The sequence below is a fragment of the Bos javanicus genome, chromosome 24 (assembly GCF_032452875.1).
Source record: "Bos javanicus breed banteng chromosome 24, ARS-OSU_banteng_1.0, whole genome shotgun sequence".
NCBI lineage: Eukaryota > Metazoa > Chordata > Mammalia > Artiodactyla > Bovidae > Bos > Bos javanicus.
This window is the reverse complement of record NC_083891.1, coordinates 30,599,299-30,619,151: the sequence shown is the minus strand read 5'-3', so window position 1 is coordinate 30,619,151 and position 19,853 is coordinate 30,599,299. Positions and strand designations below refer to the sequence as shown.

The 19,853-nt window shown below is 37.2% G+C and overlaps 1 protein-coding gene across 1 annotated transcript in view; it reads left to right on the top strand.

The window, feature by feature from the left end:
• TAF4B (TATA-box binding protein associated factor 4b) overlaps positions 1–19,853 on the top strand; it is a 112,048-nt gene that overhangs the window by 32,903 nt on the left and 59,292 nt on the right. The window contains exons 7-9 of the mRNA XM_061399705.1: positions 1,270–1,890; positions 9,014–9,149; positions 9,829–9,931. Coding sequence (XP_061255689.1) covers positions 1,270–1,890; positions 9,014–9,149; positions 9,829–9,931 — 860 coding nt within the window. The remainder of the gene's footprint in view (positions 1–1,269; positions 1,891–9,013; positions 9,150–9,828; positions 9,932–19,853) is intronic.

Here is a 19,853-nt window from a genome sequence, read left to right as displayed (position 1 = left end):
CACTACTTTGAAGTTATCAAATATTACTATTAAGTATTTGCATTTTGTATAGTTTTCTAAGGACTGTAACAGAGCCATTTTTTTTTCTTGAGAATATTTTTTTCATATCCTTGAGCACTCTGGTGGTTGGATGGTACACTGGGATGAGGGATTTGGCATTTAAGCTTAACTCTGGCCAGATAATCAAGAGATAATTTAGCATACATATTGTATTTATTTAACATACATATTTTTATTGCTATCTCTTTAAGTCATATTACTTTAACATGTCTTTCCAATTGTGTTTTTCCCAGGTCTCCTCCATCTTTGATTTCTTACTTAAATTTAACTAATCACATCACTTCATATGTTCATGTATTTTCAAAGCAGCTTATTTTCTCCCGTTTTTACAGTTTGAGAAAATAACGTTGAGAGACTTTCTTTCCTTTGATACTATTTATAGATATATAATTGAAAATCTTCAGTTTAAAATTTTTTCAATCTTTTTAAATAAAAAAAGTAAAAGAAGTAACTAAAAGGAAAAGAAGGAAAGAGGAGCCATAGTTCTCATTTGCTTCTTAAGTAAAGGTGGTCTGACTGAATTTAAGTACCAAAACATGGAAATCTTCCATAAGAGCTCAAGAATTCACCAAAAGATAGTCTACTTGCCTTCTCCTTTTTTATCTTTTTTTCTAACTTAAAAACAAAAGCAAATAAAAATCCCAGGGATGAAAAGGGAGAACCTTCTACTTTTTAGTTTAAGCTGTTTTTATTTTTTTCAGCAAGATACAAAGAGACCCAAACTTTAAATCCAGTCAGAAAATACTCTAGCTCAATTAAGAAAATTGTCCTTGTTTCTGTTATTTTATTTTCATGTAAAGACTGTTTCTGTTCAAAGTCTGAAAGTTATTTAACAAAAACGTTTTTTTAAGATTCTGCTGTCCTGTAAACAAACTTGTAGATACTGAAGTTATGAGTGATCTATTAATGGGGTTTAGATAAATACAAATAAGTAAGATAAAGTGTTTTAATATTTGATACCAAATTGATACTATGGTCTATAAGCTTAATACTGAGACATAATACTTATGAATTGAAAAATGAAGCACTTTGGAGCTTTATTTATATCCTGGATATTGACAGAAGGTAAATGATTGATATTAGATTTCCTCAGCTGAAACATTGATATACTTTTTATGTTGTCAAGATATGACACACAAAGTAGTTCTATTTTACTAGAGCTCACTTACTCAGTTATCAGTGCTGGTTTTTTTCCTTTCTTGTTTCTAGAAAAGTGTGATTGCCTTACGACAATTGATGCCCAATGCCCAGAGCTTTATTCAGCAGTGTGTTCAGCAGACTTCTAGCGAGGTGGTCACTACTACCTGTCCCACGACATCAACGCCTTCTCCCATGGTAACAACGGCAGCTTCTTCCATCCAGGCTGAGAAGCCTGCTGTTGTTGGTTCAGAAGCAGGGGTGCCTGGAGTTGTGTCCGTACAAACTCTGAAACCACTTGCTGGTCCAGAGGGAGCAAAAACTGGAGTCGTGACTCTTCACTCTGTGGGTCCGGCTGCTGTGCCTGGAGGGACAACAGCTGGAACTGTCGTGCTGCAGACTCCAAAGCCTCTGGTGACATCCCTGCAGAACACGGTGACAGCAGTCTCTCTGCAGCCTGAAAAGCCGGTTGTCTCCGGGACAGCAGTGACGCTGGCGCTCCCCTCGGTACCTTTTGGAAAAACCTCAGCAGCAGCTGTTTGCATTCCGTCCGTGAAACCCATTCTTACTTCCTCTGGGACCACGTCCAACAAGCCCGTCCTTGGCCCTCCACTCCAAATTAAACTCGCGCAGCCGGGCCCCGTGCTTGCGCAGCCAGCCGGTATCCCACAGGCAGTTAAAGTCAAACAACTAGTGAGTATCTTTTCATTTCTTCCTCAGTTTCTTCTTTAGAAAAAGTCCGGAAACTTGCCAGAAAACTGGCAAGACTAGTAAAATCAACCCCTGTGTACCCTTGACCATTGTTGATCAGTTGGTAACGTTGGAACATGTTGGCTTTGTCTCTTTCCCCTCTATTCACAGGCGCAAATACACACATAGTTTTTTTCCTGAACCATTTAAGAGTTGTTTGCAGAAATTGTGACTTTGCACCATTAAATACCATGTATCTCTTAAGGAAAAGGGTTTCTTTTTCTTTGCAGTAACTGCAACGTACTACCACGCATGGGAAGTTATTACAGGCACAATATTTCCTTTGTTGTCCCAACAAGTTCCTGGCTAGTTTGCTTCCTGAAGTTGTTTCTAGTAAAGAATTGCGTATTACCCTTATTTGTCATTTTTTTTTTTTTCAGACTCCCTTAATTTAGAACGGTTCTTAGCCTTTTGTGGTTGTTCATTGTGTTGTAATAATTTTAAGTGCTAGTTGTTTTTCAGAATATCCTTTTGTGTAATCTTTTCCTCAAGATTAGATTCAGATTAGATATTTTTGGTAGGCTTGTTATTAATACATAGGTGATGTTATGGTAACATTTCTTTTAAAAATTGCTAAGGAGAGAAGGTGACAATGAGGGGAGTAGATGAGTAAGAAGTGATGTTTTCTCTGGAACTCTGTAAGTTGGGAAGTTCTTGGGTAAAAGAACTTGGGTGAAATCTGAGCTGTTTATCTATTCGTGTTTAGATAAACCTTACTCAAGACCAGTTTTATCAGAAAACTGAAAGTACTGTTAAGCTGTGGGAGACAGTACATGGTGAATTAATTGAAAATTATGTTTTTTAAAACAAGTTCTCACCTACCTTGTCCTGTAACAGAACTGTTTTTTTTTTTTTTTGATCGCACCTGTTCTTTATAAACCTCCATGTTAATGGCTATGTTTTGAGTCTCTTTGTTTTAGTGTTCTCTGCTTTTTTGGAGTAGTAAAATCTAAGTAAACTTCTCAGCCTTGTTTATGTGATCAGGACGAAACATTAGTATCTGTGGGTGATGGTCTTTGAGGCAGAGGGCAAACTTTGGGTGTAGAATGAAGGTGTAGAATGAAAGAGGAAAGATCAGTTTGGACAGTAGTCAGACTCTTTTTTTTTTTTTTCATCCCTTCCTACTCTGGCTCTGATTTTCAAGTGGAAAAATGTACCTGCCTCATTATGTTTCTCTTGGGTGTTTGAATTTAATATAAGAGATAAAATCTTCTTTAGAAGCAGTGATTCTTAAACATCTATCTGAACAGCCAGGTTTGGGAGGTGCTGGAACTGTAAATGCCCCAGTGGAAGGTTGCTTTTGGTAACACTGAAGAGAATGGAGACCCTAAATGCCCCAGTGGAAGGTCACTTTTGGTAACACTGGAGAGAATGGAGATCTCTCTCTGTGTCATAGCTGATTCTTGAATTAGTGCTCATCTTTATTGAAAATCTGTAGCATATCCACCCCTAAGTGATATAACACTCCATAGCTACATAGAGTTTTAAAAACATATCTTGTATGCAGTATGGATTTTGAAATAATTTTGATGAAGGTAAGACAGGGAGAAAACTTAAGAATCCCAGAATTTTAAGGGAACAATCTGCTGGCACTCAACAAGCAATAGATCTCAAAGTAGAATCCATTGTCTTTCCTATTAGATTATGGTGCTCGTGGCAAGAACTTATAGGTTTCTAGAATGTCTTGAAACAGAAAACTGTCAGGTAATAATATCTTGTGGCCTGCAAGGTGACTCAGTGGTAAAGAATCCACCTGCCATGCTGGAGGCACAGGTTTGATCCCCGGGTCAGGAAGATCTCCTCCTGGAGAAGGAAATGACAGCTCACTCCTGTATTCTTGCCTAGGAAATCCCATGGACAGAGGAGCCTGGCAGGCTACAGTCCATAGGGTGACAAAGAGTTGGACATGACTTAGCAACTAAGCAACAATAATATCTTGACAGCATTTACACTCTATAAGCTTGACTTGTTATACATTAGAAACTATTTCAATCAAGAAAAATGTAACAAAATCCATTGGTAAATTTTAGGGATTTTTAAACTTCTACTTTCATTCTTAAAAGAATGGCAGTGATTTAGTTTTCTTATGAATTCTGCTTTCTTGTTTGGCCTTTGTTTCAATTTTAGTCAACAGATTTAATGTCAGTATTCCTACCTTCCTGTTTAAAACAGCAAAAACCAGAGCAGCTAGACTCTGAAGATGCATTGTAATCTGTTTTACAGCAGATTTTTACCTGGGGCACAAAACAGCATAAGCTGTTCTATATGGTAATGCCACAGAGAGGATTGAACTTGAATGCTCTTTCAAATCAACTAATTTAGAAAATTAGTATTACTTAGGTTTGAAATAGTATTACTCAGGTAGTTTAAGAATATCATCAGTGAATTCCTTACAAACCATAGTCCAGTTTAATCCTGGGTTGAAGTGAGGAGGAAAACACTCAAGGTGCTAGAAACAAGACGGTAATCAATGTAGCTTATAAGAAACATGGTGAATAATTATTTACAATGTGAGAATGCCACGCTGGATCAAATCTGTGGTCCTAAAACTCAGGATGCAGTCTCCAGTAATGGTCTGAACAATGCATATGTGACTGTTGTTCAGTGTCAGGTGTAAAAGTTTGTGTGGTTTGTTTCCTTTAATAATCATGAATTTAAAAATTCCCATTAGTACTTTATCCTTTTCTAGCTTGTACAGATTTTTCTGAAGAATTCTATAGGTTTTCTTCCTCCTTGATAAGATGTTTTAAATGTCACACTTTGAAGTTGTAAGAAGCTTCCTAACCTACCATTGCAGGGTTTAGTTTTATCATAGATATTTCCCTTATTTCAGATGTATATTTCCCCAGGTGACTGTATTACTTGCATTTCTTTCTTACAGAATTGTAGACATTTGATAAGTGGCCAAGTACATTCAACAAATCATTTTCCAACTACTATTGTTTTGTGGGTATAAGAGAAAAACAACTAATTAGTACATTATTAAGGTGGTAATTCGGAGAAGGCAATGGCACGCCATTCCAGTACTCTTGCTTGGAGAATCTCATGGACGGAGGAGCCTGGTAGGCTGCAGTCCATGGGGTCGCTAAGAGTCGGACACGACTGAGCAACTTCAGTTTCACCCATTGGAGAAGGAAATGGCAACCCACTCCAGTGTTCTTGCCTGGAGAATCCCAGGGACAGGGGAGCCTGGTGGGCTGCTGTTTATGGGGTCACACAGGGTCGGACATGACTGAAGCGACTTAGCAGCAGCAGCAGCAGCAATGTGGTAATTTTCAGTTTTATTATACTGAAGTGAAACTGATCTAAAATAAATTAATCTAGAATATTAGGAAAGATTTGTTGTTGTTGAACAGTATTTTTGTCTCATAGTAACTAATTATTTTGAAGGAGAACCATAATGTGTAGGAAACAGAACAAGGATTATTGTTTTATTGAGTCAAGTAGTTCATTCTCAGTTTCTTATTGGACTGACCTAGATCTAGACTTGAGTTATCAGTTTGTGGGTTTTTTTTTTTCTCCCCTTTTTTGCATGTTGTTAAAAGAGTGAGACAGAGAAGGCAATGGCACCCCACTCCAGTACTCTTGCCTGGCAAATCCCATGGAGGGAGAAGCCTGGTAGGCCGCAGTCCATGGGGTCGAGAAGAGTCGGACACAACTGAGCGACTTCACTTTCACTTTTCACTTTCATGCATTGGAGAAGGAAATGGCAACCCACTCCAGTGTTCTTGCCTGGAGAATCCCAGGGATGGGGGAGCCTGGTGGGCTGCCGTCTATGGGGTCGCACAGAGTTGGATATGACTGAAGCGACTTAGCAGCAGCAAAAGAGTGAGAGGAGAGGTAGAATTCAGTTGTTGATTGTAATCCCACTAAGATAGGAATAATGAAAGTTTGGGTGAAGAGACTGAGTCCAAGTAAGGCCTACTGCCATCTATTTGCCATATATAATTAGGAATTGCATAGAAAAATCTTCATGGGCTATAATTTAGTCAGAGTTTACATAACAATAGTCTTAACATAGGTTGATTAATGCCAGCTCATTTAAATTTACTTGAAGAATATATATTTTTTTAGGTTTTATTTTGATACGGGGACATCAGAATTCACAGAAAATAAACTATTGAAACTATATTTATAGGGTATATGTTGTCTTATTTTTTCTTTATTCAAGAAAATGTTTTATTATGAAAATTTCCAAACATAGCAAAGTTGAGGTTTATTGTGAACACTGTATACCAACCACCTAGATTCTACTGTTTACAGTTGCTCTACTTGATTTATCCATTCATCAATTATCTTAATTTTTGATACATTTCAAAGGCATCTTCCTAAAATATTTTAATATTAATGTGCATATCATTAACTGCCAATCAATATTTCTTTACTCTTTTCTTGTTTTTAGCTAAAATGTATATACTGTGATATGCACAAATTTAAATCTATCATTGGATAAATTCTGACAATGCTTAAGAGAAAGTGAAAGTGTTAGTCTAATGGCTTAGTTCATGTCCGACTCTTTGAGAGTCCATGAATTGTAGCCCTCCAGGCTCCTCTGTCCATGGAATTCTCCAGACAAGAATACTGGGGTTGGTTGCCATTCCCTTCTCCAGGGGATCTGCCTAACCCAGGGATCATACCCACGTCTCCCACATTGCGGGCAGATTCTTGACCCTAGGAGCCACAAGGGAAGACCCTTGACGATGCTTACCTCTGTAACTCAAATCTGCTTTTCAGGATACAGAGTGTTACCATCACCTTGAAGATTCCTTCTCTCCCTTCCCAGTCTTTCTCTACCTGCATACCCCCAGAACCACTGACTCTTCTAATAATAGCTGTTTGTTTGGCTTGCCAAGTAGGAGCAGATCTATCATCCTTGGACCAATTTCCATCTCTCTTAATATCAGTCTCTGTTATATGCCTTATATTAGAGTCTAAAACTGTACTTTCTTTGAAAGAACACTGTTTAATTGTTTTATATTTTCTCACTCGTATTTTATTTTGTTCAGCAAGTGTGCAGGAATATGCTGCGCATATGCTCCCAGGTGTTACAGTCATTAGTACAAGGAACGATGGGGATCCAGGATTGTTAAATCAGTCAGCGCATTTGCCTCCTGCCATATACATGAACTTGCACTGGATTGGGCCTAGATTGGGCCATGCACAGCCCTGGTCTTGGAGCCCATGTGAAGGTTCACCTCCCCACTTATTCTGTGCCACGGTCACATGCTGATGCTGGGTTCCTTTGGCTTTCCTACCCCGTGCCTCCTGGCTGGTCCCCTAGAGGCCTGGAACCTCCATTCACCTTAGGGGCCAGCCTCTATGCTGTAATTATCATTATATATATATATATATATAGAGAGAGAGAGAGAGAGAAAGTATCAAAAGTAGTTTGAAGACTAACTCAAATTTCTAATAACATTTTATTACTACCTTTCTTTGTCTGCAATGCAAGAGACCCGGGTTCGATCTCTGGGTTGGGACAATCCCCTGGAGAAGGAAATGGCAGCCCACTCCAGTATTCTTGCCTGGAAAATCCCATGGACGGCAGAGCCTGGTAGGCTACTGACAGTGGGGTTGCAAAGAGTCAGACACGACTGAGCAACTTCACTTCACTTTCATAATCAAAACATGAAAAGAATACCAAATAAAAGATAGTAGGGAAGGGAATAAACAATAGGGAGATAAGTCAGAGTTGTTAGGAGTGTGTGTTTTGAGTTTTCATCTGAATGCATGAGACTCTGAATGTATATTACTTTGTAGAATTTAAATCTGATTCCTAGAACTTGAGGATATAGAAGTATGATCTCAACTGAAATACATCTTTATTTTCAAGGGTTTTTCTTTCTTTCAAGAGTCAGTTCTCATAGAATCATGGCAATTGAATTATTCCAACTTGTATTTCTCCTCTAGGGGCATTAGTTCCTATATGATTATTTACTGGGACATTTTGGATTTCTTGTAAGTTACTCTTGTTTAGTAATATGCACTAGATTTAATTTTATTTGTAAAAGAATGTAGAATAAATTATGGGCTTCTCTGGTGACTCAGACGGTAAAGAATCCGCCTTCTATGCAGGAGACCTGGGTTCAATCCCCATGTTGGGAAGATCCCCTGGAGGAGGGCGTGGCAACCCACTCCAGTATTCTTGCCTGGAGAATCCCCACAGATAGAAGAGCCTGATGGGCTGCATTCCATGGGGTTGCAAGAGTCGGACACAACTGAGCAGTTAAGCCCAGCGTATAGAATAAAGTAAATACCTCCAGAATTGTTATGAAACTAGATCATTTATATTAGCCATATATGAGTTTGAGGACTTAAAAATAGTTCACTATCAATAGCTGGCTCAAATATATAGTGACTGTGTTTTTCTTTGAAGTGAAAGAACTGTGTTTTTTCCTTCTTTGAAGCTAAAAATAAGGCTCTGTTATTATTTTAATTTCTCTTCTTTTATCCCCAACCCTCACCCTGTGGATTTCTTGATTATCTTGGAGAATGCCTTTAGCATTGCTGTCTTTCAGATACTTTTAAAAAACAACTGATTGAAAGTCATTATCTTTTAGAGGTATATTTTGAAATATTTATGGGTTAAAAGATATACCTGAGATTTGCTTTAAAATAATTGAGAGTGGGAGAAGTGGGTAGGGATAGAGATGAAATAAAATTGGTCAAGAATTAATCATTGCTGAAGCTATAATAATGGTAACAATGTATAGGTGTTTTCATTTTTGTTGTTGTTGTTGTTCCCTCTGCTTTTGTATATCTTTGAAATTTTCCATGGTAAGTTAAAAGGATGAAAATAAGATCTATTTGGAGATTTAAATTGAGCTGTGTATAAGTTTGAATTCCACTCTGAAAATTACAGTGTGAGATGGTCATGGTTTTCAGTTTTGAGCTAAATAAATTTACTGCATACAAATTTAAACTTTAGGCTTTCTTCTGATGCTAAGGTAAAGGTATGTATGGTTAAGTGAGGACAGTCATTTGTTCTCTTGTTACAGTTGAAAGTTTGTTCTTTTCTAAAGCAGGTCTAGTTGGAGGACTGTATTCATAGTTCTCATTGTTTCAGGTAGTCCAGCAGCCTTCAGGAGGCCTTGCAAAACAAGTGACCACTCTTACCCATTCCCCAGCACTGACCATCCAGAAACCTGGACAGAAGAAGGTGACAGTGAGCACTGCAATACCTACCAGTCAGTTTTCTCAAGGTAGATAATAACTAATCTCTGCCTCGTCATGTTGGGTTTGGAACATGACAGGTTTCTTTGCTTTTTTTTTTTCACCATTATATTCAGAGAAGAGAGATTTCTTTTAAGTTGAGACCTATGGAAAATAGCTTTATTGTATTCTTTGTACATAGCCACTTTTTAGGGATGTATGTTGTTTTAGATTAAATCAACACCATTCATGGTATTTTGTAACTAGATAAAACAATCTACTAGTAAATACAGTACTTTTTTTAACTTATAAATTTTGCTATTGCCTTATTTCTTTTATTAAAATGTACGTTTTTCTCTACATTTGGAAGTCAGTCTTACAAATTATAAGTCTTTATGTATTTTTAAAATCTACCAATACAAAAGATATAGTATTAACATGTTTCTTTTCTTCATAGTAACAGCTTTTCTTCATAATATTTTTGTAATGCTGGTAATTCTCTACACAATTTGGGGAACATATAAAAAGAAATGGAGAGGTCTTGATTTTGTGATTTCTTTTGCAGGGAATAAATTAATTGTAATGTTTGAATTTAAATCTAGAAAGCTTTGAAATTTTCTTTGATTATTCTATATGCACTGAAAATAGCTATTGTCCTGAATTTTTTCCTAATGTGGTATGATTGCTTTTTTTTCATTTTACTTTTTCTTTCTTCTTTTGTTTTTATAGCTTCCATTCTAAAGCAAGTTACCCTTCCAGGAAATAAAATTCTGTCACTTCAATCATCTGTTCAGAAAAACAAAATAAAAGAGAATGGAACAATATCCTTCAGGTAAAGAAATTAAATGATCAAAATTTTGCCTGATTTAAGAAATTAATATTCTTTTTAAAAACATAAAAGAGATGACAAAATAATACTTACGTAAAATAAATTTAATGATGCCTTTTGAAAAAGCTAACAGTGCTTTTGAATATAATTTATAAGTAGTGAAGTGCATAGATCTTAAGTGTAGAGCTCAAGGAATTCTGACAAACGTATACCTGTTTAATCTTAATTCAGACCAAGATGCTAAACATATCCATCATCTTTATGCTCCTTTCAAATCAGTTACTTCCAACTCTTGCCTCTGGCAGCCACTATTCTTATGTCCATCACCAAAGATCATTTTTGTCCATTCTTGAACCTTACATAAATGGAAAATTACATTATCTACTCTTTTGCATTTGATTTTTTCACTCAACATGTGTTTGAGATTCATCTACATCATTTTGATTATTAGAAGATTGCTCTTTTGTTCTGGTGAACAGTACTCATTACCTGAATGTAAATTTGGTTATTTGTTTTCCTGTTGATGGACATTGAGTTGTTCCCAGTTTTTAAATGATTCTGTAAAGTTGCTGTAAACATTTCCATACAGATTTTTATATGAACATAGGTTTCATTTCTCTGTAGTTAACATCTAAGAGTAGTATTGTGGGGTCACTAGGTAAGTATGTGTTTTACTATTTAAGAAACTATCAAATTGTTTATCAGAGGGACTGTACCATTTTTCATTTCCACCAGCAATGAGGAGAGTTCCACTCCAATTTTAGTACTTGTTATTGCCAATTCTTTTGACTTTTACCATTCTAAGTATACAGTGGTTATTGTCACTGTCATTTTAATTTATATTTTCCTAAAGACTTAAGATGTTGAACATCTGTTCTTGTGCTTATTTGCTATCCTTAACACTACCTTCTTTGGTGAAGTGATCTTTTGCCCATTTTTCTTTGGAGTTGTTTGTTTTTCTGTGATTGTGTTTTTAGAGTTCTTTATATATATTCAAGATCCAAGTCATTCTCTTACCAGTATCCTTCACAGAGCAAAAGTTTTAATTTTCCTGAAGCCCAGTTCATTAATTTTTTCTCTTGCAGATTATGCTTCTCATGTTTTATATAAGAAATGCTTGTATAACCAAAGGTTATAGAAATTTTCTCCTGTTCTTTGTTCTCAAAGTTTTACAGTTTTATGTTTGTCCTTCTTGGATCGATACTTTAAAAATTCACCAGTTGCTTACTTAAAAATATGTGTGTGGATATTCTGTTTTCTTCTTTATATGCTCCCATTTTTAGTTGCATTATTTGTCACAGTATGTAAGTATCTGTACATTAATCCCCCTTCCTCATCCCCACCAATACTTTAGTTGTAGTTCTACTTTTATATTAAAATGCTCACCTTCAGTCTGTTCTCTGGAGTTTTCTCAGTCATCTCTTGTTTGGATGAAATTAGTTGAATGTGGTCCATGCTTTGATCTACCAGGATACCTCTTTAGTATTTTTTGACTTGGGATGTACTTAGTCTTCCTGCCAGTGGTATATTTCATCCTTTATTCTGCGACTAGTTCTCTGGTCTCTCTCCTGCAATTTTTATTCAGTCTGCTTTTGTCCAAAACCTTTTGAGATAGGGTGAGTGAGTTGAGGAATCAGTCGCCACTGGACAAGAAAGTGTGCACTGGAAATTGTTGTTTTGCTTTTTCATTTATTCTTGTTTTGAAGTTTGGATATTCTTTGTCTTCACGTTGTGCTGAGGCTGTGGTGTTTGTTGTTCTGTATTGCTTGGGGGAAGTAAATGCTGAAAGATGGTGACCTAAACAGACGTCATTATCTTCCAATGCAGTGAGTTTTGACAAAAGACTAAATTCATGTACCAAGTACCTCAAGTCAAGATACATAGAATATTTTCAACACCCTGAAAGCCTCCTTTGTGATACTTCCCAGACAGTCCCCTTATTATACCTTAGGCAACCACTGACTGGCTTCTTATCATTGTTGATTTTTCTTTCCTAGGGTTTTAAATAAGTAGAATAGTATAATGTGTATTCTTCGCTTGGTTTCCTTTGCTCAGCATAATGTGTCTGATACACACCCAGTGTTGTTGCGTGCATTAGTCATTTGTTGCCTTTCATTGCTGAGTAGCATTCCACTGTATGGTGCACTGTGGTTGTTTGCACTGAATTGTTTATCTCTTTAGCCATTTGTGGGTATTCAAGTTGTTTCGTGTTTTTGGCTATTGTGAGTAAAGCTGTTAGAAACATCTGTATCCAAGTCTTTGTATGGACATAAGTTTTCCCTTGTGTAAATATATGAGCAGAGTTGCTGAATCATTTAGTAGGTTTATGTTTAACTTTATAAGAAGCTGCCAATTTGTTTTCCTATGTGGTTGTACCATCTACAGTCCTACCACAAAGTATGAGAATTTATTCCAGTTGTTCTGCATCCTTGCTCAGTGGATGGGTAAATCAGGTTAAACCTGACAGCCAGCTGAGTTTGCTTTACTCCAGAAAAGATCTGTAACTGTGTCTCATAGGAACCAGGGAGGATTTGGCACTACATTAGCAAAAACAAGACCGAGAGCTGACTGTGGCTCAGACCATGAACTCCTTATTGCCAAATTCAGACTTAAATGGAAGAAAGTAGGGAAAACCACTAGACCATTCAGGTATGACCTAAATCAAATTCCTTATGATTATACAGTAGAAGTGAGAAATAGATTTAAGGGACTAGATAGAGTGCCTGATGAACTATGGACAGAGGTTTGTGACATCGTACAGGAGATAGGGATCAAGACCATCCCCATGGGAAAGAAATGCAAAAAAGCAAAATGGCTGTCTGGGGAGGCCTTACAAATAGCTGTGAAAAGAAGAAAAGTGAAAAGCAAAGGAGAAAAGGAAAGATAAAAGCATCTGAATGCAGAGTTCCAAAGAATAGCATGGAGAGATAAGAAAGCCTTCTTCAGCGATCAATGCAAAGAAATAGAGGAAAAAACAGAATGGGAAAGACTAGAGATCTCTTCAAGAAAATTAGAGATACCAAGGGAATATTTCATGCAAAGATGGGCTCGATAAAGGACAGAAATGGTATGGACCTAACAGAAGCAGAAGATATTAAGAAGAGATGGCAAGAATACACAGAAGAACTGTACAAAAAGATCTTCACAACCCAGATAATCATGATGGTGTGATCACTGACCTAGAGCCAGACATCCTAGAATGTGAAGTCAAGTGGGCCTTAGAAAGCATCACTACGAACAAAGCTAGTAGAGGTGATGGAGTTCCAGTTGAGCTATTTCAAATCCTGAAAGATGATGCTGGGAAAGTGCTGCACTCAATATGCCAGCAAATTTGGAAAACTCAGCAGTGGCCACAGGACTGGAAAAGGTCAGTTTTCATTCCAATCCCAAAGAAAGGCAATGCCAAAGAATGCTCAAACTACCGCACAATTGCACTCATCTCACATGCTAGTAAAGTAATGCTCAAAATTCTCCAAGCCAGGCTTCAGCAATACGTGAACCGTGAACTTCCTGATGTTCAAGAAGCTGGTTTTAGAAAAAGCAGAGGAACCAGAGATCAAATTGTCAACATCTGCTGGATCATGGAAAAAGCAAGAGAGTTCCAGAAAAACATCTATTTCTGCTTTATTGACTATGCCAAAGCCTTTGACTGTGTGGATCACAATAAACTGTGGAAAATTCTGAAAGAGGTGGAAATACCAGACCACCTGACCTGCCTCTTGAGAAATCTGTATGCATGTCAGGAAGCAACAGTTAGAACTGGACATGGAACAACAGACTGGTTGCAAATAGGAAAAGGAGTATGTCAAGGCTGTATATTGTCAGCCTGCTTATTTAACTTATATGCAGAGTACATCATGAGAAACGCTGGACTGGAAGAAGCACAAGCTGGAATCAAGATTACCAGGAGAAATATCAGTCACCTCAGATATGCAGATGACACCACCCTTATGGCAGAAAGTGAAGAGGAACTCAAAAGCCTCTTGATAAAAGTGAAAGAGGAGAGTGAAAAAGACTCAACATTCAGAAAACTAAGATCATGGCATCTGGTCCCATCACTTCATGGGAAATAGATGGAAAACAGTGGAAACAGTGGCAAACTTTATTTTGTTGGGCTCCAAAATCACTCCAGATGGTGATTGCAGCCATGAAATTGAAAGACGCTTACTCCTTGGAGGAAAGTTATGACCAACCTAGATAGCATATTCAAAAGCAGAGACATTATTTTGCCAACAAAGGTCCGTCTAGTCAAGGCTACGGTTTTTCCAGTGGTCATGTATGGATGTGAGAGTTGGACTGTGAAGAAAGCTGAGCGCCGAAGAATTGATGCTTTTGAACTGTGGTGTTGGAGAAGACTCTTGAGAGTCCCTTGGACTGCAAGGAGATCTAACCAGTCCATTCTAAAGGAGATCAGTCCTGGGTGTTCTTTGGAAAGACTGATGCAGAAGCTGAACTCCAGTACTTTGGCCACCTCATGGGAAGAGTTGACTCATTGGAAAAGACTCTGATGCTGGGAGGGATTGGGGGCAGGAGGAGAAGGGGACGACAGAGGATGAGATGGCTGGATGGCATCACCGACTCAATGGACATGAGTTTGGGTGAACTCCAGGAGTTGGTGATGGACAGGGAGGCCTGGTGTGCTTCGATTCATGGGGTCGCAAAGAGTCAGACACAACTGAGCAACTGAACTGAACTGAACTAGCACGTGCTCTGGTGAACCTGACTTATTTTCTCCACTCTAACAGAGGCCAGAAAACTAGTGTCAGCCTCAGGCATTTGCCCTTGAGGCAGTTCTACCTTTAGAGTGTGTTCAGTGCTTATTTTTACTGATACTTTTTGACAACTTCTGTGTGGCCAACATTGGAATAAAAAACTCTTAAACTTGTCTAAATTAGAATGCCAGTAATTTCTCATGGGTACATCTAGTCCACTTAATGCCTGATGGAAAAGTGTCACCATTCGCAGATATTAAATCAGAAAACTTGCTTTATCAGTCTCCTCCTTTATAACTTTTGAATTTTGCATTATTCTAAGAAATCTTTTCCTATCCTGAGCTCATAATGAGGAGCTTCTGTATTTTCTTCCAAAATGTCTATACACACCCCTTATATGCAGTAGACCTTTACAAAATCATCAGTAGTGCTTGATTCTAACTGTATAAATAGCTGAAGCAGAAATAACCTTTTCCTGGCTGGGTTGCTTACGTCAACAAGTTACTGAAGATTTCATCATCTTTACTTTTCTGATTTCAAATGCTCCTTTACCTTTCAGTAAATCCCCAGTTGTTCAAGGGTATATTTGTAGAATTTCATTTTATTGTTGTTTTTGTTTCATTTCTGTATTAATATTTTTGCATTTTCAGTTATCTTCATTATTTTTATATCTGGATAAATTCTCTATTCCTTTCTTATCAAAAATGTCTTGACTTGTTCTTCTTTTACACATAAATTTCAAAATCAGCAGGGCAGTTCTTTTAAAATTTTTTGTTGAGATTACTTTGAACCATAGTTCTATTTGTTAGAGTTCAATAAGGTTGTAGCTGACAGAAAACTGAAGAATAGTGGCATAAGCAAGATAAGATTCTTTCCCACATTTAGGAAAACTGGAAGTAGGCAGAGCGTTACAGGCATGGCATTCTCTTGGTGTTAGGGACCCGGGAGTTTTCTCCCTTCCTTTCGGCTCCTCATACACACTAGTCAGGCCCCACTGTACAGTGTTTAGATGTGGTTATTTCCTGCATTTTCTTTCCCCATCTTCATATGGACCAATCCAGTTTAAAAGTTTCTGTTTATAGCACTTATTATTAATATTTCAGTTTAAAAGTTATCTGACTAAAGAGTCTTTGTTTGGCCAACCCTGTAAAGTAGCTTTTTCAGTCACATCTGCTGTCTTGAAGCACTTATCTAAAGTTACTCTATTTGTTTACCCTTCTTTATACTCCCCAGTCTCTCTGAGAGTTCGTTGTAACTTTACCATTGTGTGCTTAATGTGTAGAACAGTGCCTTGTTCATAATAAGCGTTCAAAAATTTGTTGAAATAATGAATTTCAAAAAAGAACAGGCATATCTATAATCTTAGATATAATCTATTTTAAAATAAGTTTTATTTTAGCTCTAATATGCACTTTTCATTTTTGTATAGTATGTTCTAGTTATTTGGTTCATATGTGACTTTATGCTTATCTTTTTATAGTGATGTCTTTTTATTAAGTTTGCTTTCTCAGATACTTAGTATTAATTTCACTTCATTTACTGTTTAGGCAAGAGACTATTTAGGTAAGAGACTCTATTTAGGTAAGAGGAGGTTATAGTGTATGGTATTTGATCTTGTCTTGAGTTAACTGGATGAGGTTAATAGCAGAGTGATAACCGCCTGTATTTTCAAAACTACTTGTTTAAGTGAAAATAACATTTTTGTGACTTTTTCCCTGAGTAAATCATATTTTCTGTTGTGCTTGTTGGTACATCTGGGATAAATAAGGGGAGCTATATAGTGTTTAAACACCAGAGGGTGCCAGAGATTCGTGTTTTATTCTTTATATTTCAGAAGCAGAAGTGACAAATATTACAGTACCTCTGCATGTTTGTGTTGTTAACTTTATTTAAACTGGAAACTGGAAATTTGATGATCATAAGAAGTTATTGTCGATTTTTTTTGAAGAGGTGATACTGTCTTATGATTAAAGTTTTTCTTTAGAATCCTTATATTTTAGAGAGATAATAAAATATTTGTGGATGCATATTATATATATGTGGATATTTATGTATACATGTATAACTTAGGAGGCATTATAGCTAGAGGTTAAGTGTTTTTTTTTTTAATTTGCCTTAAAAGACACTTAGAAAATAACATAGGACAAGGTTACATACTGTTTGTACAGATATCACTCCATCAACTTTAATGTCTCATTTTCTTCTTATTGCAGGAATCAGATTCTCTAGTGTAGATTAAACATGTGCTCTGTCTTGATTCATATGTAATTAATTATTTTATTATGTATTTATACATAATAACAGATGGTTAATCATTCCAAGGAAGAACTTAGAAAACTGTCTGTGGTGATAAAATCTTGGAAGGACAGGAGACAGAAGAAGCACCCTTCTGAGCTGTGCAGATTAAATCTAGGGTTAAAGTCAACAAAAAAGTCTTGGAGGAATTGCCTTTATGCTAAATCTTATTAGACATTAGGTTCTTAAATATTCCTCACAGCGAACTTACATGAATGAAGACTTAGAGATGTGATTGTGAAAGCTTTCAAAATTATTAGCCAAATTTTATTACAGTAAAATGCTATTTAGGAAAAATTATCTTTGTGCTTACATTCAGAATGAACTGGTAAGGAATATACTCTGAAGTAGTTCCTAAAATCACTAAAGTTTGAGAAATACTGCAATATCCTATGCTATATTTCTTAAAAAGAAGAAAGATGATTTCCCATGGGGAAAAATACCTTTAAAAAAGCATAAAAGGAGAGTAAGCAGGATGTTGTGTGAGTTTATATACTGGCTGTAGTAGGTAATGCAGAGATTATGCTCAAAGGTGATGAAACAAGAATATTGAAGGTAACCTTATTCTACCAGGGATTAGTAATGTAAAGGAAGAACTTGATCTTAAAATGAAAAGAAATGTACCCTCAGAAGTTCAAAAGTTGTAGCAATTGGACAGACACTTTAAAAGTATGAAAACAAACTAACGTTTCCAAAGTAGGCAATTGAAGTCGATCTGGAATATGGATGGGGCATTGACAGCTGAAACGTAATAAGCAAAAGGAGCTGAAGACTAGAACAAGAAAGGGAGAAAAGCCTGAGAAAGTCCAGGGTCAGTAGGAGCTATTTGATGGTGAGAAATGGGAGGGAAGAGTGTGCTAAGTTAAGGTCATTACCTGGAAGGCCTTGAATATCAGGTTGAGTTCATGGGATCATGAAATGTTTTGTAACAAGAAAGTAATGTGATTTTTTTCTACTAGAGAAGAATTAGTCTGATGCTATTATAAATGTTAAGAGGGCAGAAGCGATTTTAAAAGGTAGGCACAAGCAGTGGTTAACTTTATTAAAAGCTGAAGAGTTACATCAGTTTCAGAAACCAGAATGCAAGCCAGGTGATTGGATAATACTTCTTTAACTTTTGCATAGCAGCCTATTGACCCGACAGAATCTTGAGTTGGAAGCCTTTCACTGTTAAATTCCCTTCTTGTATATCTTTTAGAACAAGACAGGCTTATATCTTTCATAACACCTTCATTAAAAAATATACTGCATCAGACCAGAGGTCTTGAAGACATGATTCAGAGATTCTCACTTTCTTTGCCTCTAAAATTAAACCAACCCAGAATCACAAATATACCTCAGCAGCAAAGCCTTTATTACTGCCTTGGCCTATCTTTTTTAGCCTTATCAACAATGCTGCTATGACATTGTGTTGTCTTTGCTTTCCTTTAGTCTGCCTCCTCTCTTAGAGGAAGTTTTAAATGGTTCGGGTACTGTTGATCATGGTACCCTTTCCTCTTCCCTCCTTAGGCTCTCCCTCTCTTCATGCTGCCCTCTGTAACCATAGCGGCTGAGAGCTGAACTAGAGGGAGCTGTGTTCAGCTTGGGGCCAAATAGAAGGGGCAGTGATGGCTAGGCAGGAACAAATCTTATAGGGTGGTTAGCTCCCTGCTGATTTCAGAGAAGCGCTGCAAGAAGATTCTGAAAGACGTGGGACAGTCTCTTCATTGACGAATTACATTCAGTTCTAGTACTGTGCATGGGACTGCTAGTAACAGGAGGCCTGGTACTGGTCTCTCGAGTCTGTATGTGAGACTTCAGCAGGGGCTCAGTGGGAACACTCACCTATGGAAGCAAGGTGCAGTGTACAGGGCCGGTGGACCTGGCACACAGCTGACGTTGTGACCATGCCATGCTGTGTGCAAGTGTGTAAAGGCCATGTGCTGTATACCTTAAGGAAGTCTGGGGGTTTTTTTAAGGGAAGGATGAGGCCATGTTCTGAACATCATTATATTTCTCTGTCTTCAGTTTTTTTTTCCTCTGTTTATTAACATTATTTTTAAAATATCACTAACCATTTGATTGAGTAATCCATGTATATAGTACAACATTCAAAGGGTAGAAAAGATTGCATGCTAAGTCACTTTAGTTGTGTCCAACTCTTTGTGACCCCGTGGACTGTAGCCCTCCAGGCTCCTCTGCCCATGGGATTCTCCAGGCAAGAATACTGGAATGGGTTGCCATGTCCTACTCCAGGGGATCTTTCTGACCCAGGGATCAAACCCATATCTCTTAATGTCTTCTGCACTGGCAGGCAGTTTCTTTACCACTAGTGTCACCTGGAAAGCCTGTAGAAAAAGAGTATGATATGATATAAAATGTCTTCTTCCTACTCATGCTTCCCAATTTCCCCCTCCAGAGATGAATTTCTTGTGTATCCAGAGATATGCCCATAGAAGTTATGCCCATATAAGTGTGTATTTTTTTTCCCAAGGTACAGTCTGTTCTATACCTTGTTTTGTTTAGTTTTTCCCATTTCGTAATACACCTTGGCATTTGTTCTGTATCTGGCCGAAGAGAGCTCCCTTATTCTAAGTGGCTGAGAGTGACGTTAGAAAGTACCCTAATCAAAGTTATTCATTGTTTAGAGGAAGAAAATTTTGTCCTAAAGGTGTTAAGTAACTGGTTGGGATTCTATTTCAGAGTGAACAGGTTCTGTTTAGGAGTGAACAGAGTTTTTAATTGAATGTACTTGGCCTCTTTTTTCTTTTTTAATAGATGGTTTTTTAGTGCAGTTTTAGGTTCACAGGAAAATTGATTGATATGTTGTAGAAAATTCTAATACATGCACAGCCTCGATCATTACCAACATCCCCCACCAGAGTGGTCTATTTGTTATGATTGATGAATCTGCACTGAGACATCATTATCAACCAAAG